At 42.8% G+C, this 21391-nt stretch overlaps 1 protein-coding gene across 1 annotated transcript in view; it reads left to right on the forward strand.

The window, feature by feature from the left end:
* The window catches only part of SLC22A3 (solute carrier family 22 member 3), a 99218-nt gene that overhangs the window by 40219 nt on the left and 37608 nt on the right, over positions 1-21391 (forward strand). The window contains exons 3-5 of the mRNA XM_055536143.1: positions 564-718; positions 2340-2508; positions 3358-3475. Of these exons, the coding sequence (XP_055392118.1) occupies positions 564-718; positions 2340-2508; positions 3358-3475 (442 nt within the window). The remainder of the gene's footprint in view (positions 1-563; positions 719-2339; positions 2509-3357; positions 3476-21391) is intronic.

Here is a 21391-nt window from a genome sequence, read left to right on the forward strand (position 1 = left end):
TTTAATGAATTTAAAGTAAATTCATTCAAAAGTGGTAAACTGAGACCACTTTTATCTCCACTGTGAAGCAAGAAACTGTGTGAATTTGATGGAAATTTCTCAGGAAATTCACCCCAAGTTGCATGACTGGTTTATGGTTGAGCCAAGATGGAAGGCCAGGCCTCTTGGCCGCCGTGACCATTTCCGCTTCTTTCTGTGCCTCTCCTTCTGACTCCACCCACAGAAATGCTAGGAAGTGTCCAAGCGGCCACCAGGGAGATCGTACGGGAGAAAACGTTGTGGATGAGGGCATGAAGAGATGGAGAAGCTTATCTCTTTTGGAAACTGCAGTCCCAAAGGATGCATTCTGTGCTTTAAATTTCATAATGTCACTTCAGAGGCATATGTTTTTATTTGCCCAGGTTTTGCTATAAAGCAAAACGTAGCACTTTCCATAATCCTTGACATGGTGATCAGGAAAGTTCTGCACTTGAAGTTCTTTTAACAACACTTACAATGATAGTCTTCTCATCGTGTTGGAAAAAACGTTTAAGGTAATCTCTTCCTCTTTGATTCTCAAAAAGGTACGGCCGAATAGTCATTTACTTGCTGTCGTGTTTCGGTGTTGGCGTCACTGGTGTCGTGGTGGCGTTTGCGCCCAATTTCCCTGTGTTTGTGATCTTCCGCTTCCTACAAGGCGTGTTTGGAAAGGGGACATGGATGACCTGCTACGTGATCGGTAAGACCTGGCTTCGTCTCCTGGTGTGTTTGAGAATCAGGGTTTGGGGGTGAGAAGTGCCGCTGCTCAGCCTTCCTCCGGCAAGTCTGGTGCCGCTTCACTCCTACTGCAGTGGTTAGGAGGGTGAGAGACAAGCCGTGGAGTCTTTAGAAATTAAAATTCCCACCATTGTATTTGGGATATATTATGTATAGATGTGAAAACCAAATATGAAATATCACAAAAACTGGAGTGAACCACTTTCTAGCACTTTCTAGTCATACTGCTGTTGCATGCTTTCTCGCTTTGCCTTCTTCTGTCTTTTTTTCATTTATTTTTGGCTGCACTGGGTTCGCGTTGCTGTGCGCGGGCTGCTCTCGAGTTGCGGTGCACAGCTTCTGTTCACGGCGGCTTCTCTTGGTGCAGAGCGTGGGCTCCAGGGAGCTTGGGCGTCAGTCGTCGCAGCACATGGATTCAGTAGTTACAGCTCATGGGTTGCAGGGCGCAGGCTTAGAAGCTGTGGCACCTGGACTTAGTTGATCCATGGCGTGGGGGATCTTTCCAGATCAGGGATCGAACCGGTGTCCCCTGTGTTGGCAGGCAGATTCTTAACCACTGGACCACCAGGGAAGCCCTTGCTTTGCTTTCTCAGAGATTAATTTTAGTTCCTTGAAACATTTTAAAAGCATTTTCCATATATTTCTATGACACAGTGTGAGCTAACATTGCTGTGCTCTCAAATATTATTCCTTTGATTCTATTCCTTCCACACAAGTGGAGCACTTTTAACCACACAGGAGATATGACCTGAACATGAGAGCTTCATTTGTAAACCTTTGCTATCTTCTATACCCAGAAAGATGGGCTTCTGAAGAAAAACTTCTCTTTGCTCCTTGCTCCTGTTACTGGAAAAGGTCCTGGCTGTTCTCTTTCCAGTCGTGTCTGGGATGGGCACCTTCTCAGAGTCACAGTGGATTTGTGACCAGGGAAACGTGAAGCCTTTTCTTGGATTATCACTCCAGACCTGTGGGCTTCCACTCTCTTCTATTACTGCCAGACGATCCCTCTTTGGGGTGCCCACTTCGGGGATCTTTCAGATCTTTTTTGTGGGTGGGGAAGAAGAGAGAGACCTGGGGGCCCTAATGGTTGATGGCTGGCATAGGCGGGGTAACTTCTATGAAGCGTTTTTAAGGAAACCTCAGTCTTGTTGAGTTTTCCTAGTTGTACTCTTAGGACAGCAGTAAGGAGCATACCCCAGGATGATTAGAATGGAATTAGGGGCAGACAGAAACCGATAGATTCCATGTGCAAAGCAGGAGCTGCAGGAGACTCGGATTCAGTCCCTGGATTGGGAAGATCCCCTGGAGAAGGATATGGCAACCCACTTCAGTAATCTTGCCTGGGAAATCCCATGCACCGAGGAGCCTGGTGGGCTACAGTCCATGGGGGTGCAAAGAGTCAGACACGAATGAGTGACTGAGCATGCACTGGGTTTGACCAGAGGGCTTGGGAGCACAGTGAACACTGCACAGTATCCTGGTGATACTGACGGATGGGTGTAACAGGTGTAATGTCTTTGTTTCTTTCTTTGTTTTAGAACTGATATTGAGCTTCCCTAACCTCTGTGTTTATTTTCCTTCAGTGACTGAAATAGTAGGTTCAAAGCAAAGAAGGATTGTGGGAATAGTGATTCAAATGTTCTTCACCCTTGGAATCATAATTCTTCCTGGAATTGCCTACTTTATCCCCAATTGGCAGGGGATCCAGCTAGCCATCACACTGCCCAACTTTCTCTTCCTCCTTTATTACTGGTAATTTGATTTTGGTCATTATCAAATTTATTCTTACTCAACAGGCACTTAGAATGTATGCTTCTAAACAAACATGGACATGAAGGCGATTACGGAGATGTCTAACATCTCCAGAAATGGGCTTTGAGAATTTCTAGAGAATTTTCAGAGGTTATTTATTGATTGATTTTTGACTAATTCTTATTATTAAATTATAAAATTCTGAAACACATTTAAAGTAGAGTATTAATTATGTTTTGTTATTTTGTAGCATTTTTAGGAAAACCACGAGGCAACAGACTATACCTGCCAGTATTTCAACATGCAATTTAAATGCAGTGAACAAGATTGCTTCTCTGTATATTTTACTAAGCAAACTAATGTTACTCAGGAGTTCTCAGGGGAATGATAAAATGTTAAGAGCCTCAGAAAATTAAATTATCAGAAAATTATAGGTGTAGGCATTTGAATCTTATTAGAGTGAACATATTTTAATTATTCCTCTAATTTAATTTTAATGTATGAGCAAATCAGTTTACATAAATTAGGTTCTCAACCTTTTCTTAAATGCTCATTAAATCCCAGTTCTTTTCTTCTGTGTTATTGAGGACGTGTATTCTAATATAGCTTTCTTGCAAGAGCAATGTAACATTGATTTATTTTGTCATGAGCAATGATTCAGTTGTCCAGAGAGCATTTTTTCCCTTCCACTATAAGCTTGCAAAGGTAATCTACATTTCAGAGAGCTAATTCTAAGCTCTCAGAATCTTCTAAGTATATATCTAATTGTAAGATCCATTTTGAATGAAACTCAAGTCATAAACTTTTGAAATTCACAAGTGTAACTCAAAAAAGACTTCTTCTCATTAGGGTTGTTCCTGAATCTCCCCGCTGGCTGATTACTCGGAAGAAAGGAGATAAAGCCTTAAAAATTCTGAGGAGCATTGCCAAATGCAATGGGAAATACCTCTCGCCAAATTACTCAGAGGTAATTTTACATATTACTGGTAACAAGTATTGTTAAAGTGCTTGAATTAATTTCTCACGCACATATCATCAAACATCTGACTAATCATTGATAATTTGACTTAAAAAAAGAAAACCTTGGGAGGAATCATAGAAGTAATTGCAGAGTAATTATAGTGTTATAGCTGAAGTGAACTGGTCATTTAGTCCATATTTTAATAGTTGTACCAAATTACTAGATCTCATAGTAATTAACCATTCACCTTAATTGCACAAACTATAAATCTTTTCTTAACATTCAATTTTAGTCTAAAGTTTTGTTTTTAAATTTAGTCTTGCAAATATTATCTATGTCAAGCAGAGCTTGGACAAAGATGTAATGTTTCAGCCTTTAAACTTATAGATGCTAGGCAGTCTGCCCTCCCTCCCATCTTCCTTTCCATCCTTCCATCATCCCTTCCCTCAGCAAAGGCGTTTTGGATTCCTCTGTATCACTGCACTGAGAGAAAAGAGAGGTGATGTATTAAAAGCTCATTCTTGGAAGATTCTCAATATGCTGTTGAGATATATATATATATATACATATATTTGAAGCAATGCCTGAATAATTAGAGAGTAGCATCTAAAAAAAAGGATTTTGCTTTAGAGGCAAGGACTCAGTGGATGCAGAATAACAGAAGGATTACTATAAGAGAATATTTAAGAAGAATTTTTAATATTAATATTGCTAACATTGTTTTCTTTTGTAGCATTCAGTTTGTTTAGTTAGAAAGTTCTGATAAAAATGGGTTTTGTGGGTTTTATTGTCAACTCCTTAGCTTCGTAGCTCCCTAGAGCCTGGTCAGGTATATTTGGATTTCTGCCTTCTTTCACTTGTAGTTAAGTGTCAAGCAGTGGGCTCTGTGTTTACAAAGGTTTCAATGGACCAGTTGTCACTGTTGAAAGCAGATTCGTGATGAATTGGATCGGTCAAAAAGTTCACCTTACAAACCCCAATGAACTTGCTGGCCAACCCAATACCTTGAGGTTTGTTGTTTAGCTGCTCAGTCATGTCAGACTCTTTGAGACCTTATGGACTGTAACCCACCAGGCTCCTCTGTCCGTGGGATTTTCCAAGCAATAACACTGGAGTGGTTGCCATTTCCTTCTCCAGGGGATCTTCCTGACCCAGGGATCCACCTTGTCTCCTGCATGGGCAGGTGGGTTCTCTACCACTGAGCCACCTGAGACACTCACCTTGAGGTTTACAGATCATAAAATAGATGGTAAAGAGAAAACATGTCTGTTGACCATGAAGACAAGTCTATGCTTGTCATTGTTTGAGCACATTTCAGCTGTGCTTTTAGGGGAAAAGCCATCCCTCTGCCTCTCAATTTGTAGTGGTCATGCAAGCTGTCGGGCTTCACAGCTGGATCAAATGTATGGTACTTTGTGCTCAGTTTTAGTGGCCAAATGAGTATTTTTGCTATTCATGCAATGAGTACAATGAAGACATTGCACATGTTGTCCCAGAGTGTAAGGTCTAAAGCAAGGTTTTAAGAGTATAGCAAAATAATATGTCCTCATGGCTTATAAAAGGATGCTGCATTAACCAGCCACATCACGTGTTACATGAGTCTTTCTGAGAGGCCCTGGGATGGTTCACAAGAACAGCTGCTGTTCCATGTCCTGTGAGTGTCCAGCCCAATGCTCACTGACTCGCTTTGAGTTCATGAGCAGGCTAGCAATCATTTCAGCAGGGAGGTACTTAAACATGCTACATGGTTTTGATTGTGAAAGATCATGAACTGTGGGTTTGGTGACTTCCAAGACACTGGAACTCTAGTTTTTGCAGTTAGATGATTTCCATTTAAAAGTCAGATTTGAATTAAACTTCAGGTTCTCTGGGGAATTGACTTCAGCATCCTGGCTACCAGTGTAAGCTTAGGATCCTAGTTACTGATCATTTTGGTTGATAAGCCTCTCTGGTCTTTTTAATCTGTAGGTTCACTCTTGTTTTCTAGCAGCTTTGGGGGTGGAGAATGCTAGGGTTGAGATCTTAGTTTACAGACCAGAGACTGAACCCAAGACCACTGCCTTGGAAGGCAGATTCTTAACCACTGGACCACCAGGGAAGTCCCTTGTTCTTTTCACATTGCTGAATTGGTTGCCTACATTCTCAAAAAGTAATCAATACATTGTGGATTATGGGTTTTTTAAGCCTGCTTATGACCTCCTGGATTTATACATACTGTGTATGTTCGGTCTTTTGTTTTTCTTATTATCCTTATTGATGCTCAAATCGTCCCCGTCTTTGGACAGATAAGGTTCATCTTCCTTGGTTCCTGAGTCTGTCTGCCACACCTTTAGTAGTTTCTGAATGCTCCTTGCTGGTTAGCATCATGAGATTTTCCAAGCTTGTCTTGTAAGCTCCAGTCTCATGCTTGTAATCACCTGCTTGTCAAAGGGGGCTTCAATTTTTTAAACGAATGTCTTCAAACTGATCCTGTCCATCTCCAACCATTAAAAATTTTACAACATAAGCCAGAAGGCAAAGTATTATCTTTAAAAAGAAAAGGAATTTTACATTTCAGTTTAAAATACCTTACTACAGCTGAATTCAGTTGAATTATAGGCCAAACCATCTTTTTTTTTTTAATTTCAGAGATCTTAATGTTTCCACAAAGCGTGGTAATATGCAAAATGTCTCTTTCATTACTCAAAAATACTGGATAATAGTGCAGACATTTGATTTGAACTCCAACACCAGCATCAAAGCAGGATCCCATTATATTTTCTGAGTAGGGGGGAGAATGCTGTCAGTTACTCACATTTTGGTGACTCAAATGATTGTTGTCCATGTCAATGTTAGGGTCACCTTGAAACCTTATGTTCACATAATCACTTCACACCTTCAGAAACATTTCATTGCTTTAGCTGGTATCCCTGCTCCATGGGTATAATGCCATCAAGGCACCCATGCCCACTTTTCACAGAACCTCTGTTCTTCGATAAATCCTGACTTTTGGAAGAAGTTATTACCAAGTAAATGACCCTATCCTCCAAGACCTGTCCAAGTCCCGCCTCATCCTAGGAGCAGACATTCTAGGCTGCAGTGAAGCTAGAATGCATTAGAAAGAATCTTCTGGGATGCAAAGCTAGCAGCTGGACCTTCCTATCATCACAAAAGCTTCAGCCACCTCCCAACCCTAGCCTATTCATCACTTCTCATAGGCCTGAGAAGCAGAAGTGGTAGGGGACCAGTTCAGAGCAGAAGCTATAAAGACATCGTGAGTTTCTGACCTCTCTCTTGCTCTTTCCATCTGCTGCAAGATCAGCACATCCCAAACTGAAGCTGTTCCTTCAGCGTGGGTCCAGAATGAGAAGAGCTACAAGGTGGAACAGCTGACCTAGGGCCTAGATATGGAATGTGGCCAAGAAATCATTGTTTCCTCAGTAAAAACTGTTGTCGGCTAAGTGTGTCTCAGTATGCTACAGAGATTTGAGGGTGTTTGTTTCTGCCGTCAGAGCTAACTAATGCAGCTGATCATAACAGTACTGGGTCAACTGCCAGAGTGGAGTTTGGTGATCCAATACAATTTTTGGCTATCTAGATGACACTGGATTGTAGTAGATTAGATTGCTGTTTGACATAGTAACATCTTCCCCCTCATTTCCGGTGAATGGAAGTACTTCCTGGCTCCATTGATGGTAGTCACAGCAATGTAACTTGCTTTGCTCTCAGATGGGTGGGGTGTATAGCCTGCCCTTCGATTTTGGGGATCGGTCATTCAGATTGCTTTGGTCAATGATAGGTGACCAGATGTGATGTGGTAGAGTCAGGAAACATGCTTGCGTGCTTGGGCTTTGTCTCTGGGCTTCAGCCATCACTGTGAGAAGAACATTCCAGGCTCTCCTTCTGAGCATGCAGAAGACTAAGGGACATTTGGAGGAAAGCTGCTCTAGTGAAGTCTCCCGAAACTGGGATCAGCAATCTCCCAGGCAGCCCACAGATGAGTGAGCTCAATGAATGCTTATCATTTTACATCATGATGCCTGTTGCACAGCATCATCTGTCAATAGTCAATGGATCCCCTGATGAAATAGCCATTGTCACCTACTGGCCTGGATTATACAACGACATCAGTAGTAACTCTGGCAGCAGTTTTGGTTTCATTTATTTTAAAGGATTAAAAAAAAATCCTTTTCCTAAAGATCCCTCTCTTCCCCCCTCCTCCTCCTCTTGTTTCTTAATGGGCTATGCTCATAGAAAATAGTAGGTTACAACTCTAGTTAACAAAGAGCTAATACTACAGAACTGAATATGTCCACATTTGTTGGCAATATAGTCATGCCTCTATTGACTCAAAAACCTGTAAGGCTTGATTGTAATGTCCTTATTTTTATGATGTGCCTATATAGTTCATTTGGAGAAGGCAATGGAGAAAACAACAACCCCACTCCAGTACTCTTGCCTGGAAAGTCCCATGGATGGAGGAGCCTGGTAGGCTGCAGTCCATGGGGTTGCTAAGAGTTGTACATGACTGAGCGACTTCACTTTCACTTTTTACTTTCTTGCATTGGAGAAGGAAATGGCAACCCACTCCAGTGTTCTTGCCTGGAGAATCCCAGGGACAGGGGAGGCTGGTGGGCTGCTGTCTATGGGGTCGCACAGAATCAGACACGACTGAAGCGACTTAGCAGCAGCAGCAGCATATAGTTCATTGCTCATAGCTAATCACAGCTTGTTGAAATGTAAGTATCAGATGTTACACTGATGCTCATCCATGCAGAAACACACTCATGGGCAGTTCCCATGTTGACATGTTTGGGTAGCTTTAAGAACTGATACTTGAGCTTTCTGACCACAAAGGGACCATCATCGGTGTAAACAATCCCACTCTGATATATTTCCAAAATGGAATTTATTAAAACCTCATTAGAAAGGGTCAGGCTAGTTTTTCAATTACCTTGGTTACCAGAGAGACTTCCAACAGTTAATAGCTGCCATGTTGCCTACATTTTAATGAACCATCACAGAAGCATCAATATTGCTGCAGAGAGGGACTTTCCAGCTTTGGGAACGTCTGTTTCTGACATTTCCTTTCAAAAGGGGTTTTTTATAAATGTAATTTTGGTTTTTCCAAAAGAGGAACCATACCGTGATTCCAGCTGTCAAGAAGCCCATGTGAGCTCTTTGACTTCATACAGAATAAATGATTCCATTCTACCAGCGAAGCCGTCATCCTTAACATGACACATTAAAATGATTACTGTACTCGTATATAGTGGAGCTATAGGTAACTTTGTTCTATAACCTTGTTCAGTACTTTCTAAGTCTCCTGTAAATGTGTTATACTTCCATAGTTTAAAAAATAAGAAAGAGAAAAAAGTGATTACTGTAATATGATATTACCATGTTAGCTTTAATTTAGAATATTCTTGAATGCATTAAAAATGTCAAAACACTTCATATACCAAAGATAAAATGCACCTTTGACACTGAGAATTAATTTAACCATGCCCCTACTTAAATATATCTTTGAAAATGGCCTGAGTTCTATAAATGGTGTATATTTTAATGGATTGTTCTAATTCATTCCTGTGTCTTTAATGTTTTGAAAATAAGAAGATATTACATAACATGGGGAAAATATTTGTTGCAATCCTTAAAAAGCCATAAATGTAGCACTGAAGGACTGTTGAGTCCAGACTGAGTTCCTTTCCCAAGTTGAGTGATGAAACAGTAAATTTCTTCCACTAAAGGAAACTGGACCTAAAAATCTTCCAGGTCTGAGGACTCTCATTAATTGGTACAGATCTCTAGGGAGAATGTTCCAGAGCATCCCATGGCTTTAATTGAACGAGAAATCCAAGTCACATATCCTTTGATGAAAGAGATTTCGCCCTGGAGCACGCAAGGCAGATTTTCAGGGCACCTTCCTGGAGAGCAGTGGTTTGTGTGAGGAATCGTAGGAGACAGGCCTCTCCCCTCCCTGACACTCACCTGCCAGAGGCCCTCGTGAAATAACCAGGCTGTATGCTTCTTGCTCTGAAGGCGTGAGAAGTATAATGTACATCAGAACTGTGAGAGAAAAGCACTCAGCATTGGTGTCATATAAATATAAATACGTGTGTGTGCGCTCAGTTGTTCAGTCGTGTCCAACTGTGTGCAACCCTATGGACTGTAGCCCACCAGGCTCCTCTGTCCATGGGATTTCCCAGGCAAGAATACTGGAGTGGGTTGCCATTCCCCTCTCCAGGGGATCTTCTTGAGTCAGGGATCAAGCCCGCATCTCTTGCATCTCCTGCATTAGCAGGCAGATTCTTTACCACTGTGCCATGTGGGAGGATACCCAGAGAAAAATACAAATATATATCAATATATATGTACATACAGTGACATCAGTCAGTCCCAGTGTCTGAGGACATCTTTCTAACAAATAATGAGATCTGCAGGAGCCAGGGCAACTAATGGACTCAGATGGTGACCAGTAGGGTGCTCAATTGTCCTTGAGTGTCCAGGAACGGGAGATCTATAGGAAACTGAAGTTTCAAAGCTAAACTCAGAGACAGTCTCAAGCGAACAGGGTGAGTTGGTCACCCTGTTAGTAGGCTGGTCTTCACCTTCCCAGCTGTGCCCAGAGGTGGATGCCAAAGGTCTTCAGTTTCTGGCTTCACCGTCTCTCCCAGCCCACCACGGACCCTGATGCCTACAAGAAGACACAGGATGCCTGACCTGTCTAGAGAATGGGACCTAGGATTTCCTGGTGTCCAATGCAAGCTGTGGGGCACCCCCTTTCCGCCAGGTGCCTATGGGCTTTCTCTTTCTTCCTCAATCCCTAGTTTCCTTTTAAACAACTAACTTGTCCAGCCTTGATCTGAAGGTCCGACATGAAGTGATATCCCTTCACACGCACCTTACTGGTTGACATGCAGAACGTGTTACGTATTTCATGTGTACAACTCAGTCCCCGGTTTCTTCTCTAGTTCTTCATCTGGACTTGAACTGTAGCTTGTTCCACTGAGGCCCTGGCCCCCGTTTACTTTCTTTTGAAAGTAGGATCGCTGCTTGTGTCTTTACTCATCCATCCATTGTCAAGGAGTCAGATGCCAGCCCTCCTGATCACTGGCCCCGCTGCTCTTTCTAGAGACGGCAGTGGCTAAGCACCTGTTCCAGGTGGGTCCCACACAGGACAGCAATGCCAGAGACCCAAGTGTCCCCTTCCAGCCACTGGCCTCTCCACCTGGAGGAACGTTCTAGATCCAGACACAGAACCAAAGCACTTGGTTCAGCTGGTCCACTCTCCCTAAAGCTGAAATACCAGCAAACTCTCCAGGCAAAATGATACAGATTACAACAGTAGAGGGAGAGTTCCAAGCTTTACATCATCGTGACAGAGTCCTGTTAGCTCCTCATTCATTAGTTATGTAATCTGGGAACCAGGGACCCCTCCCTTTTTCCTTCTCAGAAGCTGATCCTTGCCCTTGGAAACGATAGTCCTTGTCTTCCAGCCCCAGCACCCCTGTGGTAACACAGAGAAGCATTTGCCTTTTCCTGGCGTAGCTCAGGCCCTGGTGGCATCACAAACAAAATTAATTAAAATACAAAACGAAATGAATAAGCCACACAGGCTTCTTTTATTCTGTTCGTATTGCTTGCTCTTTTTTGTGAGAATTGTGAAAATGCCTGATTCAATTACTTTCATTCTGGGTCTTTCTCTCTCTGATCGAATAGAGTGAGTGTGCATCTGTTCCTGCTTTTTTGAACACTTGCCAGGAGAGTGGTCCTCTAATACCGTCTTTGAAATCTTCACATTCTGTGTGTGAGAGAGGAAGATGGCAGCTTTTTCAAGTGTTTTGTTCCTGTGCCATTTGGCCCACCCCTATGTTTTTGGCAAAATCAGTCTCTGCAATCCAAATTACTGTGCTTCCCTACTGGGAATAAATGAGAAAATCCTAGTTCTTTGTGAAAGTGTTCTTTGCTGTGGAGGCCGCGATGGGCACAGCTTTCAGAACCCTGCACACCCACTCCCCGGCAGGAATTTCTGGGCGTTAACTCTTAAACCAGAGCTGCTGTTGCCATGACAGTTCTTCAACCCACTAGGAAAACTGCCTTTCTTCAAGAACTAATCCTAAGAAGAGTGATGCAGTCTGAGTGAAATCATTTAAATTCTCCAGGGCTCAGTTGATTGTTGGTGCACACAGATTGTTGGTGTGCATGGACATGCTTCTTTGATGTAGATAACCGTGAGAATATTGTGCTAAATCCTAAGGGAGGAAACACACTGGGATCCATTTGTTTCAATCCCTAGAGATCCCCTTCAGGTGGATGGTATAAAAGGTATCAGGTGCTAGGTTTTTAGGGGCTAAATCTTCCCTTCCCTGGAGAAAATAAAAATTAATATCCATCTACTTTGGCCACGTGATGGGAAGAGCCAACTCAGTGGAAAAGACTGATTCTGGGAAAGACTGAAGGCAAAACACTGAGATGGTTGGATGGTATCACTGACTCAAAGACATGAGTTTGAGCACACTCTGGAAGACAGTGGAGGACAGAGGAGCCTGGCGTGCTGCGGTCCTTGGGGTCACAAAGAGTTGGACACAACGTAGCGACTGAACAACAACACCATCAACAAAAACAGGTGGCTGGATGAAGAACATCCAGATTGTGTTGGCATAGCAATGCTTCTTCATGTGGGTACAGATACAGAAGGGACAAAGCCCATGCAATCTGGAGATGGCTATATTTCTTGGTTTAGAACAAATAATATGGATCTCTGCTGTCTTCATTTTTCTCTGAATCTGGTGCTGTTGGAAGAAAGGAAGTATAAATTCATGTACAAAAAGAGGACCTGATTGAGAGCAAGCGTTCCTTCTCCAAATAATGGATGTATGTTTCTTAAGGTGGCTGAATAAAGGAAGCTTTAAAGAGTGATGCTGAGTCACTTCAGTCGTGTCCGACTCTGTGCGACCCCATAGATGGCAGCCCACCAGGATGCCCCGTCCCTGGGATTCTCCAGGCAAGAACACTGGAGTGGGATGCCATTTCCTTTCCCAATGCATGAAAGTGAAAAGTGAAAGTGAAGTCGCTCAGTCGTGTCTGACCCTCAGCGACCCCATGGACTGCAGCCTACCAGGCTCCTCCATCCATGGGATTTTCCAGGCAAGAGTACTGGAGTGGGGTGCCATTGCCTTCTCCTTAAAGAGTGAAGATGTTCTTATATCCTTCCCAGGAAAAGAACTTAGGGAATGTTGGTGGAAATGGCCTGAACCAAGGACACTTTTATGCTAGAAGAGTAGATCTTTGTTACCATCCCTAGGAATATATTTGCTACTTGGAAGAAAATCAGTGACGACTCTAGACAGTGTATTAAAAAGCAGAGTTGTCACTTTGCCAACAAAGGTCTGTCTAGTCAAAGCTATGATTTTTTCAGTAGTCATGTATGGATGTGACAGTTGGACCATAAAGAAGGCTGAGCACCGAAGAACTGATACTTTCGAATTGTGCTGGAGAAGACTCTTGGCAGTCTCTTGGACAGCAAGGAGATCAAACCAGAAAATCCTAAAGGAAATTAACACTGAATATTCATTGGAAGGACTGATGCTGAAGCTGAACCTCCAATACTTTGGCCACCTGATGCGAAGAACTGACTCATTAGAAAAGACCCTGGTGCTGGGAAAGATTGAAGGCAGGAGGATAAGGGGATGACAGGGGATGAGATGGTTGGATGGCATCACTGACTCAAGGGACATGAGTTTGAGAAAACTCCAGATGGTGAAGGTCAGGGAAGCCTGGCGTGCTGCAGTTCATGGGGTTGCAAAGAGTCAGACACAACTTAACGACTGAACAACAACAAAGGACTGAGCATGGAGGGTGACTAGAGAGGAGCAGTCTTGCTAACACACTCCTGCCTCCCAGCAGATGTGATCTCAGCCCAGAGCTAATGGAAGAATTCTGTGGCAGTCTGCCCAGTGGGCCACTGATTCTTGGGAACCATCAAGTTACTGCCAAAGTCCAAAAACCCTTTACAACCAAGTCTTGTCTGTAGAAGGAATGAATACATCTTGGATCAGTTCAGTTCAGTTCAGTCGCTCAGTTGTGTCCGACTCTTTGCAACCTCATGGACTGCAGCACACGTCTTCTCTGTCCATCACCAACTTCCGGAGCTTGCTCAAACTCATGTCCATCAAGTCAGTGATGCCATCCAACCATCTGATCCTCTGTCATCCCCTTCTCCTCCTGCCTTCAATCTTTCCTAGCATTAGAGTCTTTTCCAATGAGTCAGCTCTTCGCGTCAGGTGGCCAAAGTATTGGAGGTTCAGCTTCAGCATCAGTCCTTCCAATGAATATTCAGTGTTGATTTCCTTTAGGATTGTCTGGTTTGATCTCCTTGCTGCCCAAGAGACTTTCAAGAGTCTTCTCTAACACTACAAATGGAAAGCATCAATTCTTCAGTGCTCAACTTTCTTTATGGTCCAACTGTCACATCCATACATGACTACTGGAAAAACCATAGCTTTGATTAGTTGGACCTTTGTTGGTAAAGTAATGTCTCTGCTTTTTAATATGCTGTCTAGGTTTGTCATAGCTTTCCCTCTAGGGAGCAAGTATCTTTTAATTTCATGGCTGGAGTTACCATCTGAAGTGATTTTGGAGCCCAAGAAAATAAAGTCTCTCACTGTTTCCATTGTTTGCCCATCTATTTGCCATGAAATGATGGGACCGGATACAATGATCTTCGTTTTTTGAATGTTGACTTTTAAGGCAGTTTTTTCACTCTCCTCTTTCACTTTCGTCAAGAGGCTCTTTAGTTCCTCTTTGCTTTCCGCCATAAGGGTGGTGTCATCAGCATGTCTGAGGTTATTGGTATTTCTCCCAGCGATCTTGATTCCAGTTTGTGCTCCATCAGTCCAACATTTCACATGATGTACTCTGCATATAAGTTATAAAACATCTACTTATGCTTCATTGACTATGCTAAAGCCTTTGACTGTGTGAATCACAACAAACTGGAAAATTCTTCAAGAAATGAGAATACCAGACCCCCTTACCTGCCTCCTTAGAAATCTGTATGCAGGTCAGGAAGCAGCAGTTAGAACCAGACATGGAACAATGGACTGGTTCCAAATTGGGAAAGGAGTATGTCAAGGCTGTATATTGTAACCCTGTTTATTTAACTTATATGCAGAGTACATCTTGTATAAATATGTACTATTTTCTCAGATGAAAACAGAAGCTGTTGTGATGGATACTGACTAAGGAATTGAAAGGCATTATTAAATTCATGTTAAATCTGTGTATGTTGAATTCTCAGTGAACAGAGTAAAACCACAGTTGCTTCCCTGGTGGCTCAGATGGTAAATAATCTTCTTGCAATGCAAGAGACACAGGTTTGATCCCTGGGTCAGGAAGAGCCCCTCGAGAAGGAAATGGCAACCTACTCCAGTTTTCTTGCCTAGAGAATTCCATGGACAGAGGAGTCTGGCAGGCTATAGTCAATGGGGTCTCAAAGAGTCGGACATGACTGAGCAACTAACACTTTTTCACTTTCCTATCATTTGGGCAACCATTAAATTCTTTGACATTAACCAGAAGTTCTCATACTCGATTAGGATGAGAGTCACTGATCAGAAAGCAGAAATAGCATTAGTTTCCATCTGTTGAACAATTGCTTCCTGAGCTCTCAGAGTTCAAGTTGTATGCAGTTCTCAGGAAAGCCCTCACTCCACAGAAACTTGATAAACAATATTCTTGATTAAAAAAAAAAGCTTCCAAGATTCATTCACTTTTTTGATTCAATAAAATAGACCCACTTTTCTATATTCTGCTCTTTCACTGACATTAAGCACAAACGTGTGCTTTTGTACAAGCACAAACAGCACTTGTGCAGTGGTAAGGGTTAAACAACTTGGTTGGTGTACAATTGTTGTACCATTTCTCAAAGGCAAATCCTTGTTTTCTTTCCTGTTTATGTATCAGAGCCCACACACCACTAACAGCTTAGATCTTGAGACTGAAAAAGGCTTATTGGATGAATGCTCAACATGATTATTTCTATGCCACCAAATACAATAGAGATTGAGTATTGGCTGTGTATGTTGATCACTAGTAGAGTTTCCAGGCTTAAATTCTTCCTCTGGAGCCTGGCATGGACAAATTTCACTAAAGACAATTCAAGTATCCACTCTGTGATTCATAACCGTGAACACGCTCTGTTTATACAGGCTGATCTAAAATTAGTGGGGAACAGACTTTGATGACAACGGAGCAAAGCATTTCTTCCCACAGTTCTGTAAACTATATGGTACACTTGGTTGTCTAGAAACAACCAGCCTCTGAAGTTCAAGTCGATTATTATCATCGCAGTGAAAATATTTCCCCTTTCCCCTCTGGCAACCACAAGTTAGGTCTCTAAATCTGTGGCTTTGTTTCTGTTTGTAAATAAGTTCATGTGTATCACTTTTTTAAGCTTCTGCGTGTAAGTGATGATATAGTTGTCTTTCTCTCTCTGACTCATTTCACTCAGGATCACAATCTCTAAGTCCATCTGTGTTGCTGAAAATGGCATTTTTTTCAATCTCTTTTATGGCTCAGTAGTATTCCGCTGTATATACATGCCACATCTGTTTCATCCTTTCATCTATCGATGGACATTTAGATTCTCTCCATGATCTTGGCTGTTGTGAACAGTGCTGCAGTTAAGATGGGGTGCATGTATCTTTCTGAATTATAGTTTTTTCTGGACGTTTGCCCAGGAGTCCAGTAACGCCAGCTTGCTTTCTGTGTGTACCCACTGAGTGTCCCACACACACATCTGGTACTCTCCTATTTTCTCACTCTGGCCAGCCTCCGGAGTGTTTTAGGTTGCACATCTCTGGTTACCGGTGAGGCTCAACTCACTTCGTGCTTTGCTATTTGTGTTTCCCCTCTGTGGGCAGCCTCGCCGTATCCTGGCCCATGTATATTGAGTTTTCTGGGATGTTTAGACTTAATGGATTGGATTGTCCCCTTTGATTTATAGGATCACCTTTCTGTCCTCCATTTTACCCTGTTGTTGGTTTTAGACATTGCAAGTATCTTTCCCTCACTGTTTTAGTTACCCATTAACTTCGCCTGTTTTTTTTTTTTTCCATTGAGCAAAAATTCTTAAATCCTTAAATGTTTTGACACAGTCAGATCAGCATATTTTTGCTTATTGATTGTTTTCTGGGTTTTGTTTAAGAAACCTTCTGCACCCAAAGGCCACAGACATTCTCCTATAAGCTTACGGCTCTAACTGCCACCTTCAGACTTGAGTTCATCTGCCCTGTAGCCCCACTGCCTCTGTGAAGTAGGGATCCACCTTTATTGGTCTCAACCCTGAGCCAGTTTTCTGAGTACCAGTTAATAAGCAGATGCATCATTTAGTTTTTGTATTATTTATTTATTCATTTTTGGTTATGCTGGGTCTTTGTTCCTATATGCAGGCTTTCTCTAGTTGCAGTGAGCGGGGACTACTCTTTGTTGAGGAATATGGGGTTGCGACCTTGTCATAAGGTTCTCACTCTTCAATCCAGGCTGTCCTCACAGCCACTGCCTGGACCCGTGCAGAAAAGAGGAAGTTCCTGAGGGTCCTTCTTCAGCAAGTAAATGCTGACAAGTCCTTGGTAGATTCAAGGAGAGGGATCAATCATGCAGGCCAATCACCACAATCCCACCCCTGTAATGGGCTGGGGAAGGAGGAGGGGAACCCCAAATATTTGACAAACAGTACTTCTGAAATGAGTACCACCATCAGCTCAGTTCAGTCGCTCAGTCATGTCCAACTCTTTGCGATCCTATGAATTGCAGCACGCCAGGCCTCCCTGTCCATCACCAACTCCCGGAGTTCACCCAAACTCATGTGCATCGAGTCAGTGATGCCATCCAGCCATCTCATCCTCCGTCGTCCCCTTCTCCTCCTGCCCCCAATCTCTCCCAGCATCAGGGTCTTTTCCAATGAGTCAACTCTTTCCATAGATCTCTAAAAAAATGATTAAGAATACATAATTTAGGGGACTTCCCTGATGGTCCAGAGGATAATAGTCCATGCTCCCAATGCAGGGAGCTAGGGTTCCATCTCTGGTCAGGAAGCAAGGTCCCACATTCTGCAACTAAGAGTTCAAATGCCACAACAAAGATCAAAGATCTGACGTGCCTCTACTAAGACCCGGCACAGACAAATAAGTAAATAAAAAGAAATTAAAATTTTTTTTAATTTTAAAAAAGGATAAAGAATTCAGTTTGAGAAACACTAACTTAGGAAGATAAGTGCATTTAAATTCAAATGATTACTATAGAGTAGGTTTTATACATAGTGTCTTTATAAATGGTAGAAAAAAGATAATTTAGTCAAAGTATAAACACAATTTCAAACGCTCTGATGGAAAAATGCAATAGGACCTGTGATGACCCATTTCCCAGTCAGAGAAACCCCAGCTTTTCGGCATTCTGAGAGCAAAAGTACACGGTATCCAGGGGACTGACCCTTTAGGAGCACACGCAAAATAGAGGGTGAGCAGGGACAGCCAGGCCTTCCCTCGGGCACGGTCAAATCAGGGCAGGGATTCAGACAAAACACCCTGAGAAGACGCCTGTGAACCTAGAGGATGGGGAACACTGGAGAGGGCGCCAGGACTGCTGCTGCTTGCTGAGAGGCTGGTGAGAGCTGGACAGAAGAAAAGTGGAGAGGGGCCCAGCCCCAAGAGGAAGACCCGCAGGGATACAGGAGGCAGGTGAGCCCACCTGAGGGCACTCTGAGAACACTGTCCTGGACTCCCCCCTCACCATGGCTGAGAGCACTGGTGTGATGGAGCTGATGATGCCCTGGCTGTCATTAGCCTACACAGAAAGGGCTACCCACCCAGAGACAGACGGGGATTGTCCTATGCAATGGTCCCCAAACTCTGAACCATGAGCCGGTACCGGTCCATGGCCTGTTAGGAACCAGGCTGCACAGCAAGAGGTGAGTGGAGGGTGAGTGAGCGAAGCTTCATCTGTATTTACCACCAGAGCTCATGAAACAAGCTCAGGGCGGCCACTGATTCTGCATTATGGTGAGCTGTTTAATTATTTCATTACATATCACAGTGTAATAAGAATTGATTCTTTTGAACTGTGGTGTTGGAGAAGACTCTTGAGAGTCCCTTGGACTGCAAGGAGATCCAACCAGTCCATTCTGAAGGAGATCAGTCCTGGGTGTTCTTTGGAAGGAATGATGCTGAAGCTGAAACTCCAGTACTCTGGCCACCTCATGCGAAGAGTTGACTCATTGGAAAAGACTCTGATGCTGGGAGGGATTGGGGGCAGGAGGAGAAGGGGATGACAGAGGATGAGATGGCTGGATGGCATCACTGACTCGATGGATGTGAGTCTGGGTGAACTCCAGGAGTTGGTGATGACAGGGAGGCCTGGCGTGCCGCGATTCATGGGATCGCAAAGAGTCGGACACAACTGAGCGACTGAACTGGAATTGAACTGAATACTAATAGAACTGATCAAACTGATCACACAGACCACAGCCTTGTCTAACTCAATGAAATGATGAGCCATGCTGTATAGAGCCACCCAAGACAGACGGGTCATGGTGGATAGTTCTGACAAACCATGGTCCACTGGAGAAGGGAATCAGAAACCACTTCAGTATTCTTGCCTTGTCATGAACAGTATGAAGAGGCAAAAAAATATGACACTGAAGGATGAACTCCCCAGGTCGGTAGGTGCCCAATATGCTACTGGAGATCAGTGGAGAAATAACTCCAAAAAGAATGAAGGAATGGAGCCAAAGCAGAAACAATGCCCAGTTGTGGATGTGACTGGTGATGGAAGTGAAGCCTGATGCTGTAAAGAACAATATTGCATAGGAACCTGGAATGTTAGGTCCATGAATCAGGGCAAATTGGAAGTGGTCAAACAGGAGATGACAAGAGTGAACATTGACATTCTAGGAATCAGCGAACTAAAAATGGACTGGAATGGGTGAATTTAACTCAGATGACCATTGTATCTACTACTGTGGGCAGGAATCCCTTCAAAGAAGTGGAGTAGCCCTCACAGTCAACAAGAGAGTCTGAAATGCAGTAGTTGGGTGCAATCTCAAAAGCGACAGGATGATCTCTGTTTGTTTCCAAGGCAAACCATTCAATATCACAGTAATCCAAGTCTATGCCCAACCACTAATGCTGAAGAAGATGAAGTTGAATGGTTTTATGATGACCTACAAGATCTTCTAGAATTAACACCAACAACAACAAAAAAAAAGATATCCTTTTCATCATAGGAGACTGGAATGCAAAAGTAGGAAGTCAAGAGATACCTGGAGTAACAGGCAAATTTGGCCTTGAAGTATAAAATGAAGCAGGGTAAAGGCTAACAAAGTTTTGCCAAGAGAACGCGCCGGTCACAGCAAACTTGCTCTTCCAGCAACACAAGAGATGAGTCTATGCATGGACATCACCAGATGGTCCACTGCAATCAGGTTGATTATATTGTAGCCAAAGATGGAGAAGCTCTATACAGTCAGCAAAAACAAGACCAGGAGTTGACTGTGGCTCAGATCATGAACTCCTTATTGCCAAATTCAGACTTAAATTGAAGAAAGTAGGGAAAACTACTAGATCATTCAGGTATGACCTAAATCAAATCCCTTATGATTATACAGTGGAAGTGAAAAATAGATTCAGGGGATTAGAGCTGGTAGACAGAGTGCCTGAAGAACTATGGGTGGAGGTTCTTAACATGAGGTAACAATAGGTGGCAAAAATACAGTGAAGAACTATACAAAAAAGATCTTAATAACCCAGATAACCATGATAGTGTGATCACTCACCTAGAGCCAGACATCCTGGAATGCGAAGTCAAGTGGCCCTTAGGAAACATCACTACAAACAAAGCTAGTGGAGGTGATGGAACTTCAGTTGAGCTATTTCAAATTCTGAAAGATGATGCTCTTAAAGTGTTGCATTCAATATGCCAGCAAATTTGGAAAACCCAGCAGTGGCCACAGAACTGGAAAAGGTCAGTTTTCATTCCAATCTCAAAGAAAGGCAATGCCAAAGAATGTCCAAACTACCACACAATTGCACTCATTTCACATGCTAGTAAAAATGATGCTCAAAATTCTCCAAGCCAGGCTTCAACAGTTTGTGAACCAAGAACTTCCAGATATTCAAGCTGGATTTAGAAAAGACAGAGGAATCAGAGATCAAATTCCCAACATCCTTTGGATCATAGACAAAGCAGAATTCCAGAAAAACATCTATTTTGCTTCATTGGCTACACCAAAGCCTTTGACTGGGTGGATCACAAAAAAACTGTAAAATTCTTCAAGAGATGGGAATACCAGATCACCTTACCTGCCTCCTGAAAAATCTGTATGCAGATCAAGAAGCAACAGTTAAAACCAGACATGGAACAATGGACTGGTTTCAAACTGGGAAAGGAGTACGTCAAGGCTGTATATTTTCACCCTGATTAATTAACTTGTATGTAGAGTACATCATGAGAAATGCTGGTATGGATGAAGCACAAGCTGGAATCAAGATTGCCAGGAGAAATAGCAATAACCTCAGATATGCTGAAGACCCCATCCTTATCGCAGAAAGCAAAGAGGAACTAAAGAGCCTCTTGATGAAAGTGAAAGAGAAGAGTGAAAAAGCTGGCTTAAAACTCAGCATTCAAAAAACTAAGATCATGGCATCCAGTTCCACCATTTCATGGCAAATTGATGGGGAAAAAATGGAAACAGTGAGAGACTTTATTTCCTTGGGCTCCAAAATCACTGCAGATGGTGACTGCAGCCATGAAATTAAAAGACACTTGCTCCTTGGAAGAAAAGCTATGACCAACCTAGACAGCATATTCAAAAGCAGAGACATTACTTTGCCCACAAAGGTCCGTCTAGTCAAAGCTATGGTTTTTCCAGTAGTCATGTGTGGA

Source organism: Bubalus kerabau, chromosome 9 (genome assembly GCF_029407905.1).
Source record: "Bubalus kerabau isolate K-KA32 ecotype Philippines breed swamp buffalo chromosome 9, PCC_UOA_SB_1v2, whole genome shotgun sequence".
In the NCBI taxonomy this organism is placed as follows: domain Eukaryota; kingdom Metazoa; phylum Chordata; class Mammalia; order Artiodactyla; family Bovidae; genus Bubalus; species Bubalus kerabau.